Raw genomic sequence first — 18,689 nt, forward strand, 5'->3', positions numbered from 1 at the left:
GCTTCAACCCACTAGGGGATATTTTTGGCTTCATTATAATGAGATGATTCATGAAAAGAGTATAACACAATTAGAAACGCCCTATATTTTGGTGTTAGAGACTCATAAGAGAAAAACCTATTAGGAGGATTAGAGATTCGACAGGATCTTCTTAAAGAGGTTTCTTCTATGTTGGAACCTTGAGAGTATTTTTCTAAGGCACTTATGGGAGCTTGTTGACCACGCTTAACATAGGTTTGAATTGGTCTACTTTCAATGACATCACTTTCATTTTCAACATTGTTAAGAGGAATATCCTCTTGGTCATTCAACAAATCATTAGAAATTAACTCTTCTTGAGGAGTTACATCTTCTTGAGGAAAAAGATCAAACAAGAAAGCATACTCGCTTTCATCAATATCTTTTGTTTTCTCAAAACCATTTTCATTTTCTAGGAAGGTTACATCCTTAGAGACATATAGTTTGTTGCTTTTGATGTCGAAGCATCTAAAACCTTTTTTATTTTCTTTATATCCTAAGAAAACACATTCAATAGCTTTAGGAGATAATTTATCTCTTTTATGTGAAAGAACAAAGCATTTGCACCAAAAAATTCTTAATCTATTAAAATCGGGTGTTCTTTCAAAAAGTTTTTCATATGGAGATGTATTTTGTAAGGATGGAGATATCATTCTATTTATCAAGTAAGCTGATGTTAGAGCGGCTTCGGCCCAATAGCTTTTTGGAATTTCTTTGGAAATAAGAAGTATCTTAGTTGTTTCCAAAATGTGTCCATGCTTTCTTTCGGCTAGACCATTTTTGTTGAGGAGTTCTAGGACAAGATTTTTTATGACAAATTCCATTTGATTCTAAATAATTTTGAAATTCATTTGATAGGTACTCTCCACCCAAATCGGATCTAAGAGTAGAGATATTACTTAAAAAATGATTTTGACTATCATATGAAATTTCTTAAAAAACGCAAAGACCGGATTTTAGGTTGAGAAAATAAATCCACATATATCTAGTGTAGTCATCAATGAACGTAACATAATAGGAGTATCCTCCTTTCGATATGACCGGAGAAGGGCCCCATACGTCTGAATAAACTAACTCAAATGGCCTCTTGGATACAAAGATTCTATTTGGAAAAGGAGTAGATTTCATTTTCCAAAAAATGCAACTCTTGCAAACAAAATGTTTCTCGTTACAAAATTTCTTTCCAAAGAGAAAGGAGTACATTTTTGAGAAACTTGGATGTCCAAGTCTTTGGTGCCAAGTTTCAATATTTTTATCTTGGACATGGTTACAAAAAGAGTTGGAATTCTCAAGTGGCTCATGTAATAGAGATCTCCCCTTCTATGGCCTTGCCCAATCTGCTTCCCGGACCGGAGATCCTGTATAGAGCAACCCTTAGTTGAGAAGGAAATTTCATATCCATGATCACATAATTGAGAAACTGAGATAAGGTTTAAATTAAGTTGAGGCACCACCTTCATTTGGCACAAAGAAATCTTTGAAAAAACTTAACGTTCCAAAACTTTTGACTTGTAAAGATGTACCATCTGCGGTTGAAACGTAAGAGGTTTTTGAGTTACTATATAAGTCGGATAGCCCATTCACAAGAGGTGTCATATGAAAGGATGCTCCAGAATCAAGGATCCAAGAGGACATACCTAGAGGAGAAGAGGAAGCGATGGCGGCACTCGAAGTTGATGATGATTTGAGTAGAATTTGAAGTGCCTCCGATAGTTGAGCAAGAGAGAAGGAATCCTTCCCTTTGATGGGCTCCTCCTTTTGAATAGTTTCTTCAACGGAAGCAACCTTGCTTTTGGGAGCTTCATTTAGCTTAGAGCAATTAGGTATTATATGACCCAGTTCTTGGCAATGATGGCAAATGACTTTTCTATAGTTGTCATTGTAGTTATTTTGCCTTCCAAAGTGTGGAGGCTTGTAAGCTTTCATATGATTGTCGGGTTTAAACACGGCCAAAACTTCATCTCCGCCTTTAATCATGCCAAGACGAGTTTCTTGGCATATCTCGGCTATGGTCTCTTCCAATGGAAGAGGCTTAGATCTATGAAATAGAGAAGATCTAACTTGTTCTTATTCGGGCCTAAGTCCATGTAAAAATTGGAAAAAATATTCTTTTTCCATTTGTTTTCTCCGAAGTTCAACATCTTCACTAGAAACCCATTTTGGTTCTAGTAGAGATAGCTCAGCCTATAAGGGTCCAAGGGTGCTAAAGTAATCTCTTACACCCATTTCCCCTTGCTTAATGGTATGCATTTTCTCTTGAAGGAATAATTGTCTAGTAAGGTCCTTTTGAGTATACATATATTTCATAAGAACCATGCTTCGTTTGCCAATCGAAATTTTGCAATATTGGCACAAATTTTGAGCTCCACATTGTTCATGACCACGCAAGAATCTTTGCATGTTTATTTTTCCAATCTTCAACTTTAGATTGGTGATCTTCAATGGCCTTCATGTGAGCATTTCCTTCAAGTGCTTTTTATTGATCACCGTCCATCTTTGTGAGTTGGAGTTGTGGTTCCGGAATAATACCCATAACATATCCCCAAAGCTTTTTACCCTTGAGGTTGTTCTCCATGGCGGCGGCCCACATCATGTAGTTCATACCATTAAGTTTGAAGGAGAGATCGATCTTTTGTTCTCCTTCCATAATAACTCAAGAAAGGATGACAAAACAAGAAAGAGAAATACAATATGCAAACTATAACTAATCAACTAGCTATAGCAAGAATCAAGAGCATAAACCTTGCTTTGATACCATGTAATGAAATACGCAGAAATAAACACAATGTCCTATAATGGACATTAACACGTAGAATGCAAAGATCAAGTCCACAATGGACATACACAAAAGCCAAAAATGGCTTGCAAACATAAAATTGTTATAAAAGCAAGAAATGGGCTTCAAGAAGCCTTACAATGCAAAAGGGTCTACCCCTTTATTTATAGACAAGAGAGTGAAAGAGAGAGTGAGAGAAAAAGGGAGAAGGAGTGGGCATTGGGGGGTCCAACGACTCTTGGTTGGGACCCCCAATGCAACATGCATTTAATGCATGCACAATAAAAATAAAAACAGAAAAAGAAAAAGAAAAAAAGCATAAAAAAGACTAAAATGCCCCTATTGAGCAGAATTACAAAAATACCCTTAGTCGGGTATGATGGTATTATATATATAGTACATATATTTTAACATCGGATGTCTTTACCTTAAACATAGTGCTGAAATGGTTATTGCGGAAAAAAACACAGAGCGCATGTTCTTTCAGATGTTCCTGCAGGCAAAATAAGCTGCAAACAGGAAGGAAAATATGAACTTAGGGGCCACAGAAAAGGAAGGAACTCTATCATATAATCTACTGCATATGAAATCCACATACCCATATACTGTCAACTGGCTTGCATTATTTGCCAAGAAACTTCGTATCAACTCTCCTACAGAAAGATTAAAATAATTAAATATCTTCTAATGCCGAAAAAGCAGACAAGAACATACAAAAACAATGAAAGAACGAGAAAACACCATTTACCTTCTCTTGCAGCTGGAGTCATTGGCCCATAGCATTGATGTTGAGCATCATCGTCATTGGGTTGACTTCCACAATCACCTTCTCTCTCTCTATCTGCTTGCTTGGCAAGTACCACTTCACCCTCATACATTGGCTCCCGATTTTCAAGCATTGCAAGTCCCAAATCTTGCACAAAATCCTCACCTTCATATATTGGCTCACTACCATCTAAGCTAGAAGTGGCATCCGTAGGCACATCAACAATATCTCCTTTGCTGTCGCAGATAGAAAAGTCTGAATTTGGATATGCAGCACAAAGTTTGGGAGGATCAATGTTTTTGTCTGTCTCCATGGGTGAGGTCCACGAATTTTCAGGGCCTGCCTGCAGATACTCCTGCTCCTTTCTCAAGCCACATGTGTGACTCTCAGAGATGTTATTTGAAGGAGAGACATCTGATCCATCAGGGAAATGGAATTCTTCGACCTGACATGATGCACTAGTTATGTAATTTTCTTCCAAACCACCAGGCAGCAAATGGCCTGCAGATGGTTTACCTGATGCCTTATCCACACTGTTACCAGATGCCTCCTTAGGTAACGGAATGCTGGCCTCACATGAAGCAATTTCAGCTGAAAACCCACCACCAGTGGGAACAGTTAATATGGTGCATTCCTCATGTTTGCCTTCTTCTGGCTCGAAAGGCCTATGGTCATCACTGCTATGCTCTTCCGTCAGTTTGGAGATTTTTGCATGTTCAGAACTTAATACATGTGAACTTTTACTTATATCTGTGGATGAAGACGGTGTATTTGTATCAGGAGATGGACAGGCTGGGTTTGAAAGATCAGCTTTTGATAGCTCCAAGACTTTCATAAGTTGCTCTGCTTCTTCAATATCTCCCTTTCTTCTGCTTTGATGAAGAGAGACCACAACAGGAGGATCTTCAAAAGATCTAGCTCTTGAAAGGCATGGGGTTGGAACTCCTAAAGTGGCAGTTGTTGCAGCAGCAAAATCTACACAATCCTCCTCAAGAAAGACCACAACAGGAGGTTTTTCAAAAGATCTGGCTCTTGAAAGGCATGGGGATGGAACTCCTAAAGTGGCAGTTGTTGCAGCAGCAAAATCTACACAATCCTCCTCAGAATTTCTATCATTCCCTACATTGCTCGCTTCAAGGGCCACAAGTTTCTCCATAAGGGTATTATAGGAGTTTGATCCAATTACAGTGGTCGTATCAGTATCCTGTTACATAACAAAGTTCATCAACTACCAGCGTAAGAACACCTACAAAGAGGAAGGCAAACAACTAGAAAAACTATGGAAGCATACCTTACACCAACATCAGATAGCTATATGGATCACAGCTTACAAAGGTTAATAAAACAGTAACAAAATTAAAATGTCACATGCTAATTGAATCTTCCTAATCTGTGAGGAGACTATGTACCCAGAAGCTAAGCATGTTCCCAGTTAAAGAAATAAACACTGTTGTATCTTCTGTACAAAGCATACCTGAGGATCAATTATCCAACCATGAACAAGGCCAATGTCCAGAAGATCAAATATGGCACACACTGGTGTAAACTCAAAATCATGTACGCTGCAAAAAAAAAGGAAAAGAAAGAAAAGAATGAAACAAGAACAAGTCAACAAATATCTCTTTATGTGCAATTACAAAGTATCTATGATAGCATATATCAAGAAGACAATTAGGTACTGCAAACAGAGACCAGTGCGCACTTTCTGAAACGAACATTGACATCTATTCCAGTTGCAAGAGAAGGGACGAGGTCAAATGCATCTGCAGTGTTCTGTAATTGATTTTTCACAAATCCAGCATCTTTGTTCTGCATCAGATAAAAAAAGTACCATCACACCTTAGTTGTCAAAGGCGCTAGGCGGTGAGCCCCTAAAAAGTCTAGGCAGGGCCTAGGCGGTACTCTAAATAAAAAAATTTAAAACAACAACAAAATATGTAAACAAACTACTAAAATTAATATCATGTACACAACATAAAATCAATCAACAATAAGCAATAGACAAATAATATGTTGTCAAACACTGTAAAGCAATTATATTACATAAAAACAGTCAAATAGATAACTCATATGCTTGTAGATTATATATGAATTAAGTACACACACACACACACACACACACACACACATATATATATATATATATATATATATATATATATAAACACAGAATATTGTAAATTTATAATATATGTTTATGATATGTTAATATATATAATTAAATACAATTACACAGAAAACATATATATGTGTGTGCAATTGCGGATCAAACCGAGACACTACCTCGGCTAGGCTGCCTAGGCGGTGCCTAGGCTCCACCTGTGAAATGAGGAGGAAGAAGAAGAAAATAAGGTAAAAAAGAAAAACAAAAGAAGAAAAGGAGAGAATAAAAAAAGAAAGCTTTTAGGGTGGGAGGGAGAAGAAAAAAACAGAAAGAAAGAAAAGAGACAATTTTTAAAAAAAAAAACAAGACAACTATGTCTCTACGGCTTAGGCATGGACACCCTAGGCAACCTAGGTAAAAAAACAGAGCCCTACCGCCTAAACCCATAAGCCTAGGCAGTGGCCCTACGCCTAGCCAGCCTAGGCAAAGCCTAAGCACAACTTTTCATAATTAAGCATCTCACAAATGAGAAACTTAGAATATTCTAGTGACAAGAGAATGCTAAATTGAAAAGCACAAGTGAATTTTATGAAGATGGTTACCTCTACATTGCTGTTGGCATCAAGTAATTGCTCACCAACAAGATGAAGCAAACTTTGCTGTGAGATTTCGGACGAATCCAAATCAAGGTTCAAATTGTTCCTCAGTGAAAGAACATTACCTGTTGCATATATTAGACAAGATGTTATCTGCTGCGCATATTAGACAAAAGCAGCAACTTAACTCCTACATGCATATGCAAACATTGAAGAATCATAACCGCCCTTACTCAGAGATAGACAATTCCATCTGATGCCTTTTTCTTCAGGAGAGTATGGGTTGACTCACAAATATCTTGAAGAAATATACCCATTGAGTTGAACACCCTATTCTCTCTCTCTCTCTCTCTCTCTCTCTATATATATATATATATATATATATAGTAATGCTATAGTGCTTCGGGAACACCTACTTCCACCTACTAGAAATCATAGTTGTAGGTTGCATCTTCTCAATCAGACCTTATAGATGTATAACACAGTTTATGTGATAGGAATCATGTTTTGAATCAAGTTTTTTGGACATCAAAATAGGTTTTTTTAAGTCATGAAATTTTAGTACATTGTGAGCCATTAATTTTTTAAGACCTTAAAAAACCTACATGTATGCCACAATCACATGATCCAAAATTTGTTTTCCACTAAATAATGATTGTAGATCATATCTATAGGGTCCGATCAATGAAAAAAAACACTCAAATTTTGAAAATTTGAAGCTTCTATTAGGTAGGAGTAGGTGCTCCGGGAGCACTCTATCATTACTATATACATAAGCCCAATGATTTGGAGGGCCCAAAAATTAGGGATGTAAACGGTTCAAATTTTGGATCCCAAAATATATTAGAGAGTCAAATCGAATTGAATCTGGGACAGCCAAAATCTGTAAAACCCTCTTCCTCAATCCGACCTGTTGGTAACGCTACCAAAAATTATAGGTGAATGACCCTCTGTTTCTAGCAATAACAGAACTTTTAAAAATTGTAACTTTTATAATTGTTAAGTTCAATTAAATGTGCCTTTTTTTATCTCTTTGATTTCACATTTAATAGAACCTAATGATTTTGTACTTCTTTTATTTATTATTTTCCACTCTAGGAGCTTCCTCTTTGTGCCTTGAGCACTACACCCTCTTTCTCGTTCTCTTTAATCATTTCAAGCACATGATTTGCATGGTAGCATGACTACATCGATCTAGGAGCTCACATGTTCACAATCTTACCTCTCATTTCTGAAATGAAATAGGGATCTTCGAAACACGAGCTTAGATTCACGAGGGAAAGTGTCATGAATGACACTAAAGCATAACCCTTAAAAAGGGTATAACTGGAAACAAAATAAAAATAAAAAGGTATTCTTTATTGATATGAAAAACCAATTGCTTAAGAAGCATTGGAATGGAATACAAGAGGGGCTGCACCCCTTTATATACACAGCTGAAAGGGGAGGACTCAATAGAGCTGTTGGACTGTGTCCAACGGCTCTAAATAGAGCTGTTGGACTGTGTCCAACAGCTCTATTGCTAGTCAAGTCTGGACAAGACTTGATTAGCAACAGTCATTCTAGTTCAAACTGAACTAGATGACATAAAGACAAAAAATAAAAATAAAGGAAAAAAGTTACAGAAAAGAAAGAAATGAAAATAAATAAATATATATATATATAATAATATTATATATATGTATGTACAGTTTTACATTTTAACACTCCCCCCTCAAACTTACGGTACAATGAGCGAAAGTTTGTCTAAGAGAAAGTGAAATCGGGGAGCAGCGAGAGGCTTTGTAAAGAAGTCTGCTAACTGATATTCTGAAGTGACATATGGCAGATCAATTATCCCGTGTAGATATTCCTCTCTAACGTAGTGACAATCCATTTCGATGTGTTTGGTGCGTCCGTAGAATGTTCTGTTACTGGCAATGTAGATCGTACTTTTGTTGTCACAGCACATTTGTGAAGCCTTTGTTGTTTTAGCTCCCATGTCAGCAAGCAGTCGTCGGAGTCAAACTACTTCCATGGTCGTGGTTGCCATAGCTCTGTATTCAGCTTCGGTGGATGAGAGAGATACCTTCTGCTGCTTTTTACACCTCCATGAGATCAATGATTCCCCTAAAAAAACACAAAAACCAATGGTTGAGTGTCTGTTATTTGGATCACCTCCCCAATCAGCATCAGTATATGCAATTAAATCAAGAAAAGAGGAGGAAGATAAGAAAAGTCATCGTGAAAGAGAGGACTGGATGTATCTGATAATACGCATGACTGCTCCCATATGAACAGAAGTAGGAGCATGTTGAAATTGATTTGCTGTGTGAACAACATGTGCTATATCTGGTCTGGTAATGAATAGATAGGAAAGTGCCCCGACAAGCTGTCTGTAAGGAGTAGAGTCTGCAAGAAGTTCTCCATCATCAATCTTCATTTTAACATTAACAACTTCTGGAGTGTCGACTTTCTTATCATCAGTAATACCAGACCTGGAAACAATATCAAAAGCAAATTTAGTCTGAGATAATAAATATCCTTTAAGAGAATAAGCAACTTCAATGCCTAAAAAATATCTCAATAGGCCTAAATCAGTCATTTCAAAATGAGATTTAAGAAGTGTTTTGATCGTTTCAACTCCCTGTTTATCGTTTCCGGTGATGATCATATCATCCACGTAGAGAAGAAGCACAATGATCCCTGCATCAAAATTCTTAATAAGCAAAGCAGTGTCAGTTAAATAGAATTGAAAACCAATATCAATCATAACACGACTAAACCTATCATACCAAGCTTTTGATACTTGTTTAAGTCCATAAAGAGCTTTTTCTAAGCGAAGGACTTTGCCCTTAGGAATACTTAGACCAGGAGGGGGTTCCATGTATACTTCTTCAACTAGCTTTCCATTTAAAAAAGCATTTTTGACATCCATTTGAAAAATAGACCATTTTTTATAGAAGCTAAGGCAATTAAGGTTCGGACAATTGTCATACGAGCCACCGGAGCAAAGGTTTCTTCATAATCAATCCCATATTCTTGGGCATAACCTTTGGCTACTAATCGGGCTTTATATCTTTCAAGAGTGCCATCACTCTTGGTTTTAATTTTATAAACCCATCGATATCCTATAGTTTTCTTTCCTGGAGGAATATCTTGAATAGTCCATGTAGAAGCTTTTTCAAGTGCATCTAATTCAGCTTTCATGGCTTCTATCAATTTGATATCATTTTTTGCTTGAAAATATGTGGATGGTTCTTCATATGAGTGAATTAATGCAATAACTGCCCTGTATGTGGGTGAGAAGGACTCGTATGATACAAACTTTCCTGGAGGCCTCGAGACTCGGGATGATTGTCTAGTTGGAATGTTAGAATATTTTTCAAGTGCACATGGAGGATTAGACTCTTGTCGCCTGGAATATTGAATACTAGTATCCCTATGAACTTCTTCATTTTCAATATTATGATTAAGATCAATAATTCTTTGATCATCATCAAAGTTACAGTCAAGGTCATATTTATCAGATGTTGATGTTGATGTTGATGTTAGATCTAGCAAAAAGGAGTACTCAGTGACGTCTTTTAATTTTCTAAAATCAAAGAAGCTCTCCTTTTCAAGAAAGAAAACATTTTTAGACACATATAGTCTATTATTTTTGAAGTCAAAACATTTATAACCTTTCTGATTTTCAGGATATCCTAAAAAGGCACAGGGAATTGCACGAGGAGAAAATTTATCATTTTTGTCAATAAATATGAAACATTTGCACCCAAATATTTTTAGTCTAGAGTAGTCTGGAGAAATGTTCATAAGTTTTTCAATGGGAGTGATATTTTGTAACAAAGAATATGGCATCCTATTAATGAGATAGGTGGTAGTTAAGGCAGGTTTTGCCCAGAAGTCTTTCGGGACTTGATTTGCTATTAATAAAGTCCTAGTGATTTCTATAATATGGCAATGTTTTTGTTCCGCTAGTCCATTTTGTTGAGGTGTATAAGGACAAGATCTTTGATGTGTGATGCCATGCAATTTAAGATAATTTTGAAAATCTGTGGATAAAAACTCTCCTCCTGAATCTGTGTGAAAAATAGCAATATCATTGTGAAACTTGTTTTTAACCATATTATGAAAATACTTCAGACTTATGTTTGAGAAAGTAAATCCACGTATGTCGAGAGAAATCATCGACAAAAATAACATAGTAAACAAATCCTCCTTTAGAAATTACTGGTGCAGGACCCTAAACATCCGAGTGTATTAATTCAAGTGATCTTGAAGAGAAAAAGGTTATGTTGTGAAATGGTAATCTTTTCATTTTGCCGAGAATACAATCTTTACAATCAAATGATTCAGAGTTACAAAATTTCCCTAGATTTGGAAAATGTTGAATTTTGGCTATACGTGGGGGAACAAGTCTCTTATACCACAGTTCCAACTCTATTTTCTGAATATTATAACAAAAAGCTTTCTTCGGCATTTCCAAAAAATCCATGTAATAGAGTCCTCCTTTTCTATGGACTTCCCCAATTAGCTTGCCTAACTGGCGATCCTGTACCCAACAACCATGAGAAGAAAATGAAATATTACACTCATAATCAGAAATTTTGAGATACAGATAAAAGATTTAAATTTAATTTGGGAACATGTCTAATTTCTGGAAAAGAAAATTTCTTTGTTTTATAAATTTTTTCAAAATTTCTTATTCCTTATATTTCAAGAGAAGTCCCATCAACAGTAAAGACCTTTGACACACTTGTTTTATTTTTAACACATTTGGATAGACTTTGATTATTTGGGGTCATATGAAAAGATGCACCAGTGTCAAGGAGCCAAGAAATTTTACCTGGATCAAAAAAAGATAAGGTTGTTGCGCCGGTTGAAGCTTCAGATGAGGAAGAGGCGCCTTTGATGAGAGGCTGAAGAATCTCTATTAGTTAGGCCAGGGAAACTGATGCATCTTGATCTTTAGGCTCTAATCCAACAATTGCAACTCTTTTTTCTCTCAGCTCCTTAAGTTTGGGACATTGTAGCTTGTAGTGTCCCGGTTCATGACAGTGATGACAAATAACTTTCTTCTTATCATAGTCACCATTTTGTCGGTTAAAGTGAGGAGGCCTATATGATCAAACATGATTCCCTTGTTTAGACACGGCTAAAACGGAATCATCTTCAATTTTTGAAGAACCTTTCCGGAGACGATTTTCTTCCATTGTTAACTCTTCAATAGTTTCAACAATAGAAGGATTTTTTCCCCAGTGAAAGAGAGTCGATTTAGTGGTTTCAAATTTTGGCCTTAATCCAGTGATAAACTGGTAAAAATGTTCAGCATCGAGTTGTTTCTGACGAAGCTCGATGTCTTCGACACAATGCCACTTTGGTTCTAAGAGAGAAAGTTCTTCCTAAAGTTCGGACAACCCATTGTAATATTCACGAATAGTTTTGTCTCCTTGTATCATCATTCGAACTTTTTCTTGGAGGTTGCACACGTGTGCAATATTTTTAAGGGAATACATATTCTCAAGGTATTCTCATGCCTTATCGGCATGATCAAATTTGGCAAGACTTGAGCATTTTTTAATGTCAACGCTATTGATAAGCCATGACACTATCTTCGCATGAGATATTCTTCATTCTTTCCATTTCTTCTCGTATGAGGCAAGAGCCTTGATTTTCTCTTCTTTCGATAGAGGGACCTCTTTATCTCCCTCCTTTTTAGTAAGAGATAGCTTAGGTTCTGAATCGAAACCATCCACAATCCCTCATAGGCCTTTTCCCCATATATAGTGCTTCATGATTGAATCCCATGTTACATAGTTCGTATCGCTTAGTTTCATAGGCATGATGGTGACTTTATCATTGTCATCCACTGATTACAAGGAGAGAAGGAATAGGGATAGAAGAGAAATGAGAAGATAAATGAAAAAGAAAGAAGAAAATACAATACAACAATATGTGAAATCTTTCCCAATGAAGTGATAAAACACTTCTTTTCAAGTGGTGAACACTTTTGCAAACGGGCACGGAAACTGAGGCAGCTTTTCCTCAAGATCTAGAACTTCCGCGGCTTTGATACCATGAAATGAAATAGGGATCTTCGAAACACGGGCTTAGATTCATGAGGGAAAGTGCCATGAATGACACTAAAGCATAACCCTTAGAAAGGGTAAAACTCGAAACAAAATAAAAATAAAAAGGTATTCTTCATTGATATGAAAAACCAATTGCTTAAGAAGCATTAGAATGGAATACAAGAGGGGCTGCACCCCTTTATATACACAACTGAAAGAGGAGGACTCAATAGAGCTGTTAGACACAGTCCAACGGCTCTAAATAGAGCTATTGGACTGTGTCCAACAGCTCTATTGCTAGTCAAGTCTGGACAGGACTTGACTAGCAACAGTCATTCTAGTTCAAACTGAACTAGATGACATAAAGACAACAAATAAAAATAAAGGAAAAAAGTTAAAGAAAAGAAAGAAATGAAATATATATATATATATGTACAGTTTTACATTTTAACAATTTCTTCATGATACCAACATCGTCCCAAACAACCCCCTCCCCCACATATGTATCTTCCTTTACAATATGTCCCCTCACCCTCATTGTGTGGCCATTGGCTCATTTGCCTATGTGGCATGTAATTTGCATGGTATTCAGGGGCTCATATGCATGCTACTGTAACTCTCATGTGTCTGCTGGTGGTTTCTTATTGTCAATCAACTTCATTCTTCTAATGTTTGTGAGTTTTCCTCTGTCTCGTTAGAGTTTGTTGTTTCTTGAACGCTTGTTTAATAGAAATGTATTAGCATTTAGAGTATCTTAAGAACAATCCAAATTTTATTGCACTAAATGTTTCCTTGAACTTATACACCATCCAACTTTCCATGCTTTCCTAGACATCCATTCAATGCTCATTTCCCGAATTTGTTTCCCTTTGAAGCTATAGTAACCCTAACCAGACTATGTTGATCCACCTATTGAATTTTTGATGTTAAAGCACTGGACAGATTATGATAGCTAACCACTGCCTATGGTCCTCATCAGTCGCTGCCTGTCCAATGACACCGATTACTGACTTCCCTTAGTTTTGAACTACTATGTTCATGAATGAGCATCTAAGGACATGGAATTCTAACTAGAAGATAACTTTATGTAGAAGAGAAATACTAAGCCAATACAGAGATGCTTCAAACAACTATTGTCTAGACTGAGAGAAGTCGTTGTCAGATTTATGATTCGCTGCATGTCAAGCCCTGGTAAGGTTCTTCGATTTGCATCGAATTAAACCACACAGCCATTGGGCATTCTTGGTGTTGATGTGTCTCCCTTTTAGATAAATTTTGGACTGTTTAAGCAGCAATGACATCCAACATTCTTCAGCTCTTTTTGCTTTTTTTTCTTTTCTTTTCTTTTTGTCTCTCTTTTTATGCTGCATTTACATCCCATATTTTTCTACATTTCCAGAGTAAACCACAAACAAAAAGCAAGACGAGCGCACGACGACGTGGTGAGGATGATGTTTTTGCTCGCTTCGAATCCAATTTTCTCCAACTTTTGAAACTCCTTCCATTTTCAACACAAGACCACCCGACAAATTCCTCCTAATTGCCGAAACCCGGACAAATAGTTCATCTCCATTTCTTGCAATCCGCAGCCGATAATCACCGAACGCGGCGCCAGGAACCAAGCAATTCAGAAACGCAAGAACACCAAAGACACCGTAATTTCTTTCTCTCTCTTTTTTCGACAAAGACACTGTGATTTCTCACCACACCGATCGTAACTATCGAAAAACGCAAACAATCGAATCAAAGAAAACGATTCAAGATGATTTAAATCGCAGCACTTACTGGTGCCAATGGTGATACGAACCATCACGATCGATCATCACAACAAGAAACGACAATTCAATCCAATGAAAGAACAAACCACAACCGAACACAAACGTTTCAGGACGCGAACGGCGTCGATAAGATCAATAATCAAAGGAGAAGAAAAAGGAAAACCGAACGCCGAGAAAATGAAAAAAAAAAACACCAATTAATAAAATCCATAGAGAGGGGAAAAAAAACTCACAGATAGCGAGTAGGGGGCAAGGGCCGTTATCGTTCTGCAGGATGATAGGAACCGTTCGATCGAAGAAACTGACCATCTTGATCTTGTAGGAGTCGCTCCTCGTTTCTTCTCTCCTTTGCTCCTCACACGCCATCGAATAACCACAAAAAAACCCGAAAAATTACAGAAGAAAATAGGAAGGACGAGAGAGGAAGGAACTCCAACGATCGAGAAGAATAGAGATTTTGATGGAGTCAAAATTTTCAGAGAGAGAGAGAGGGAAGAAGGAGGGAAATAAACGGCAAGATTACGAACGACTGCATTTCTCGTGTTTTTAACGTTAAAAATCAAAGCAGTTTCTTGACACTGGTAAAGTTTTGTAGGATAAGTCCACCGTTTATTTGTCGACCACGATTAAACTTTAGGGAGCGTTAACCGCAAGATGCCCTCGTACTTTGCAGGTGGCACGTTTACAATAGGGACTTGATTTTTGCGTTGATTAATAAGTCGTATAACGCTCAATCAGAAAACTGTTCTTCCTTCTCTCGCTTTCGCCGTTGCTCCAAAATCTGTCCGTCGATTCACCGCGAACGGCGTTCTTTTCTAGCTTCCTGATTTACCCTTTCTCTTTTTCTTTATTTACATACATGACCATTTCGAGGCAGTTGACCACTTTACCTAACGTGACCCGGACCAAGTTCTAGGCCGTGTGGGTCCAGTGTCAAGAACAAGGGCCCAGTCGGTCAATGTGATACTATAAGTATAGGAGTTTGGTAAGACGACTAAATGAATATTGGCTTGAACCAGTGGTCCAAAGGCTTGATGTTTTGTTGGTTATAGATTGCTGAAACAAGTCTGCGACCGAGCCCGGCGTGAAGTGTTGCTAGCGGGACGAGGGTTGACCTTGGACCTGATGGTAGGACTTCACGGGCTGAAGTCTTTAGCCAAGTATGCTTGTTTTGTACCAATGGGGGCTCTGCTTGTCTGGTAGGAGCAGCTAATGGACGTCACCTTGTGTCGGGGCCTTGCAGGTTCAAAACCCAATGGTATAGTTTTTCAACTAGTAGGGGTCTGCCTAACCCCAGCTTGCCTTTCAAAAAAAAAAAGTATGCTTGTTTTTTTGAAGACTTCCATTGACATTGCTCGTTTCAGATGTAGGGAACATTTTATGTTTGACAAAAAAAGGTGATAACATTAGTCGATTTCTTAAGAAAGTGGCAAGTCATTGTCTTTGAAATTCCCTTGTTCTTTGCCAATATTCGAGGGACCGAAGAGTCTTAAGAAAATGTAACATTTTTCCAGTGTGAAACTTATATGATAACAGTTATAACTGTCATTTTGATTGGTAATTTGTCCAACCTTAGATTAGTGGCCAAGTTAACCAATTCACAAGAAAACTGTCCAGTGTATGTTGGAACGCTTCAAATTCTCAGATTTTTTTTTTTTGAGAAATAATTTTCTCAGAAAATATTAAGCACATACAAAATATAAAACATATGAAATTGCTGTAAATACAAAAATAATATCAATATGCCATTGAAAACTTTCTCTTTATCCTACAATTAATATGTTAAAATCGTGTCAGAAATGCGGTATACTTTCAAAATATGCAAAAAAAATTTAAATAGGCTAAAATAATGAGATTTCCTATTGGTATGCATCCAAACTCTTTCTACCACAACTTAATGAGATATCTAGAGGCCAAATGAGATAACTGGATTGTTAGGTGAGACTATGGTAATCAAGGGGTCTCGGGTTCCAATCCCATATGGATCTCACACTTGAATTACACAAGGGATATACTAAGTTTGATTATCAAAAAGGAAAAAAAAAAATCTTATGACAATAAGATAGTTGGATGGTTGGGTTCCACTATCATAACCAAAGGATCTCATGTTCGAATCCACGAAAAGATCACCCAACTTGCCTATCATCGTCATCATCATCATCATCATCATCATAATAATAATAATAATAATAATAATAATAATAATTTCCAATATGTTGGCCCTCTCCCTAGACTATGACCTCTCTCTATCACTAACTTGGCATTGCCATCCTCAACACCAAGTGCATTGATTAAGTCAACCATTTGCAAAAACTTAGCATTTGCTAGCTAGCACTCCACCCTTATAAATTATGTATATAGATCTCAATCACTTGAAACAAAAATAAATAATTATTGTTAATAATATTATAGGGTCATTGCTTGGTGCAATGGCAGTGTTGATTCTGCTGAAGATGTGGGGAATTATATGATTATCAAATATTGCCTATTTTAAAAATATCATGTTTTATCCAAATATTGTTTAATGGAAACAATACCATGTTTTATCCAAATAAAAAAAAATATGGTGGTTACCCATGTGGTCAGCTGGTCAAGCTGAAGGCCCAGGATCGAATCTCACTGGTGTATGGGGGCTGCTGTTGCTTTATCACGGTTGGGGCACGTAAGGCTGGGTGGCCGTATCCTTAACCTGGAGTTTTACCTTGCAAGAAGGTGGCACCATTAAGTGACCTAGTTCGCGGTAAGGGTTTTCCTTCATCATAAAAAATATATATAATGTTTATGTTTCATATATATTTTTATGTTTATCTGTTTTAGATTTTTAAATATGTTGATATTTTCTCAATAATTTCCAAGAAAAGCCCGATCTTTTAAAGGGTAATTTCCAAATTGGCACCTAAGTTTTCTAACATAGTTTGAAATGCATTCATGTTTTGAAAGATCTTAACAAAGCACGTAAACAATGTCATAGTTAATAAAGAAAACCCGAGAACAATTTTGTATTAAATTTAGCAAAATCTACCAATTTGTTGTGTAAGGGTTATGTCATAGGGACGTGCCATTTTGATTGTGTGTCCATAGTGACATGACTGGACACCCACGGACACATCGACACAGACACTGACATGTACAACCCTTATTTCAGTGTTTTTAATAATTTTAATATTTTAAATATTAAATTATCTTAAAAACATTTTTATTTCTTAAAAATTAAAAAATCTGTGTCCTTGTGTCCATATTGACAAAAGTTAGAAACGGCAAAATATCGGCAGTCAAAATCTTGGGAGAGTTTGGAATTTTTCATAAATCTTATATTTTTTGGCAAAATCTTGGCAATAAAAATAAATAAAAAATATAAAAATTATTTTTTATAATAAAATATAAATAAAACACATTTACAAATAAAAATCTTGGGGGTTTTCATGATAAATATCTGCTAAAAAAGTAAATCTTGCCATTAAAAATTTTCCCTTTTTTAAAATATAGCGGGTTCCCCCCTTTTAGTGTAACTATTTGTCCTGGCAGTGAAAACACCTATATATTTACCCTATAAAACACTTTCTTGCTTTATATGATTTAATTGAAAAATAAATAAATCTAAACATACTTATCATATTATCCATTTAGCTCGAGAGCACAATGATCATGACACAAAGAATTAAAAAAAAAGGGGCAACCAGTTTATACTTTATACTACCTTTTGCAATTAAACAAGGGTTCCCTGCACTTAAATTAATAAATATATAATATTATATTGTATTCTGCTGCCCAGTTAGAAGAAATTAGAGAGTTGGCATTCCCTAATTGCCCATCCGAAATCAGAAAAACCGGGAGTTGCCACACCCTTCCAATTCCTCATTTTTCAATAGATTAGTAATGGGGTGAATACGCAGAACATTCAAACAACCAAGCCAACATTGCCTTGCTTCCACGTGTACAAATTTACTAGAAGGAGACCTAAAATAGATTTTGGTAGTAAAAATTGTTTTTTATGTCTTGCAAGAAAGGAAAACCCTGGGTGGAGCCCACGACTAGGGGTGGCAAAATCTGACCCCACCCTCCAACCCGCTTCTTAGCCGAGTTCTGGTTTGGCTTAAACGGGTTCGTGTCGTAAACAGGTTGACCCGCCTAACCCGTTTATTAAACAGGTCGGGTTTGTGTTAGGAGTATGCCAACCCGCCAACCCGGCTGACCCGTTTAATAAACGGATTAGGCGGGCGGGTCAACCCGTTTACCCCAACCCGACCTGCCAACCCGTTTACCTGACCCACCTGCCAACCCGTTTACCCATTTACTCGTACCCGACCCGCCAACCCGTTTACCCAAACCCGACCCGTCAACCTGTTTACCCGAACCCGACCCGTCAACCCGCCCGCTAACCCGCCAACCTGTTTACCCAACCCGACCCGTTTATTAAACGGGTTAACAGTGTCGTGTCGGGTTACCCATTTAATAAATGGGTTGGGTTCGTGTTTGCCACAGTCGGCCCGTTTAATAAACGGGTCGGGTTTGTGTTGAGGTATGCTGATCTGCCAACCCGCCGACACGACCTGCCAACCCGGCTCGATTGTCACCCCTACCCACGACCATTTTGCCTT

General features: G+C 37.1%; 1 protein-coding gene across 1 annotated transcript in view; it reads right to left on the minus strand.

Annotated features, from left to right (window-relative positions):
* LOC149832969 (uncharacterized) overlaps positions 1-14,539 on the minus strand; it is a 26,465-nt gene extending 11,926 nt beyond the window's left edge. Inside the window, exons 1-7 of the mRNA XM_090014811.1 lie at positions 14,325-14,539; positions 6,267-6,385; positions 5,263-5,369; positions 5,035-5,122; positions 3,543-4,764; positions 3,393-3,447; positions 3,222-3,303 (exon numbers count right to left, since the gene is read on the minus strand). Of these exons, the coding sequence (XP_089870937.1) occupies positions 3,222-3,303; positions 3,393-3,447; positions 3,543-4,764; positions 5,035-5,122; positions 5,263-5,369; positions 6,267-6,385; positions 14,325-14,457 (1,806 nt within the window). The 5' untranslated portion in view covers positions 14,458-14,539. The remainder of the gene's footprint in view (positions 1-3,221; positions 3,304-3,392; positions 3,448-3,542; positions 4,765-5,034; positions 5,123-5,262; positions 5,370-6,266; positions 6,386-14,324) is intronic.
* Between the last annotated feature and the right edge of the window lie 4,150 nt (positions 14,540-18,689).

The sequence above is a fragment of the Nuphar pumila genome, chromosome 7 (genome assembly GCF_984573655.1).
Source record: "Nuphar pumila chromosome 7, dmNupPumi1.hap1.1, whole genome shotgun sequence".
In the NCBI taxonomy this organism is placed as follows: Eukaryota; Viridiplantae; Streptophyta; class Magnoliopsida; order Nymphaeales; family Nymphaeaceae; genus Nuphar; species Nuphar pumila.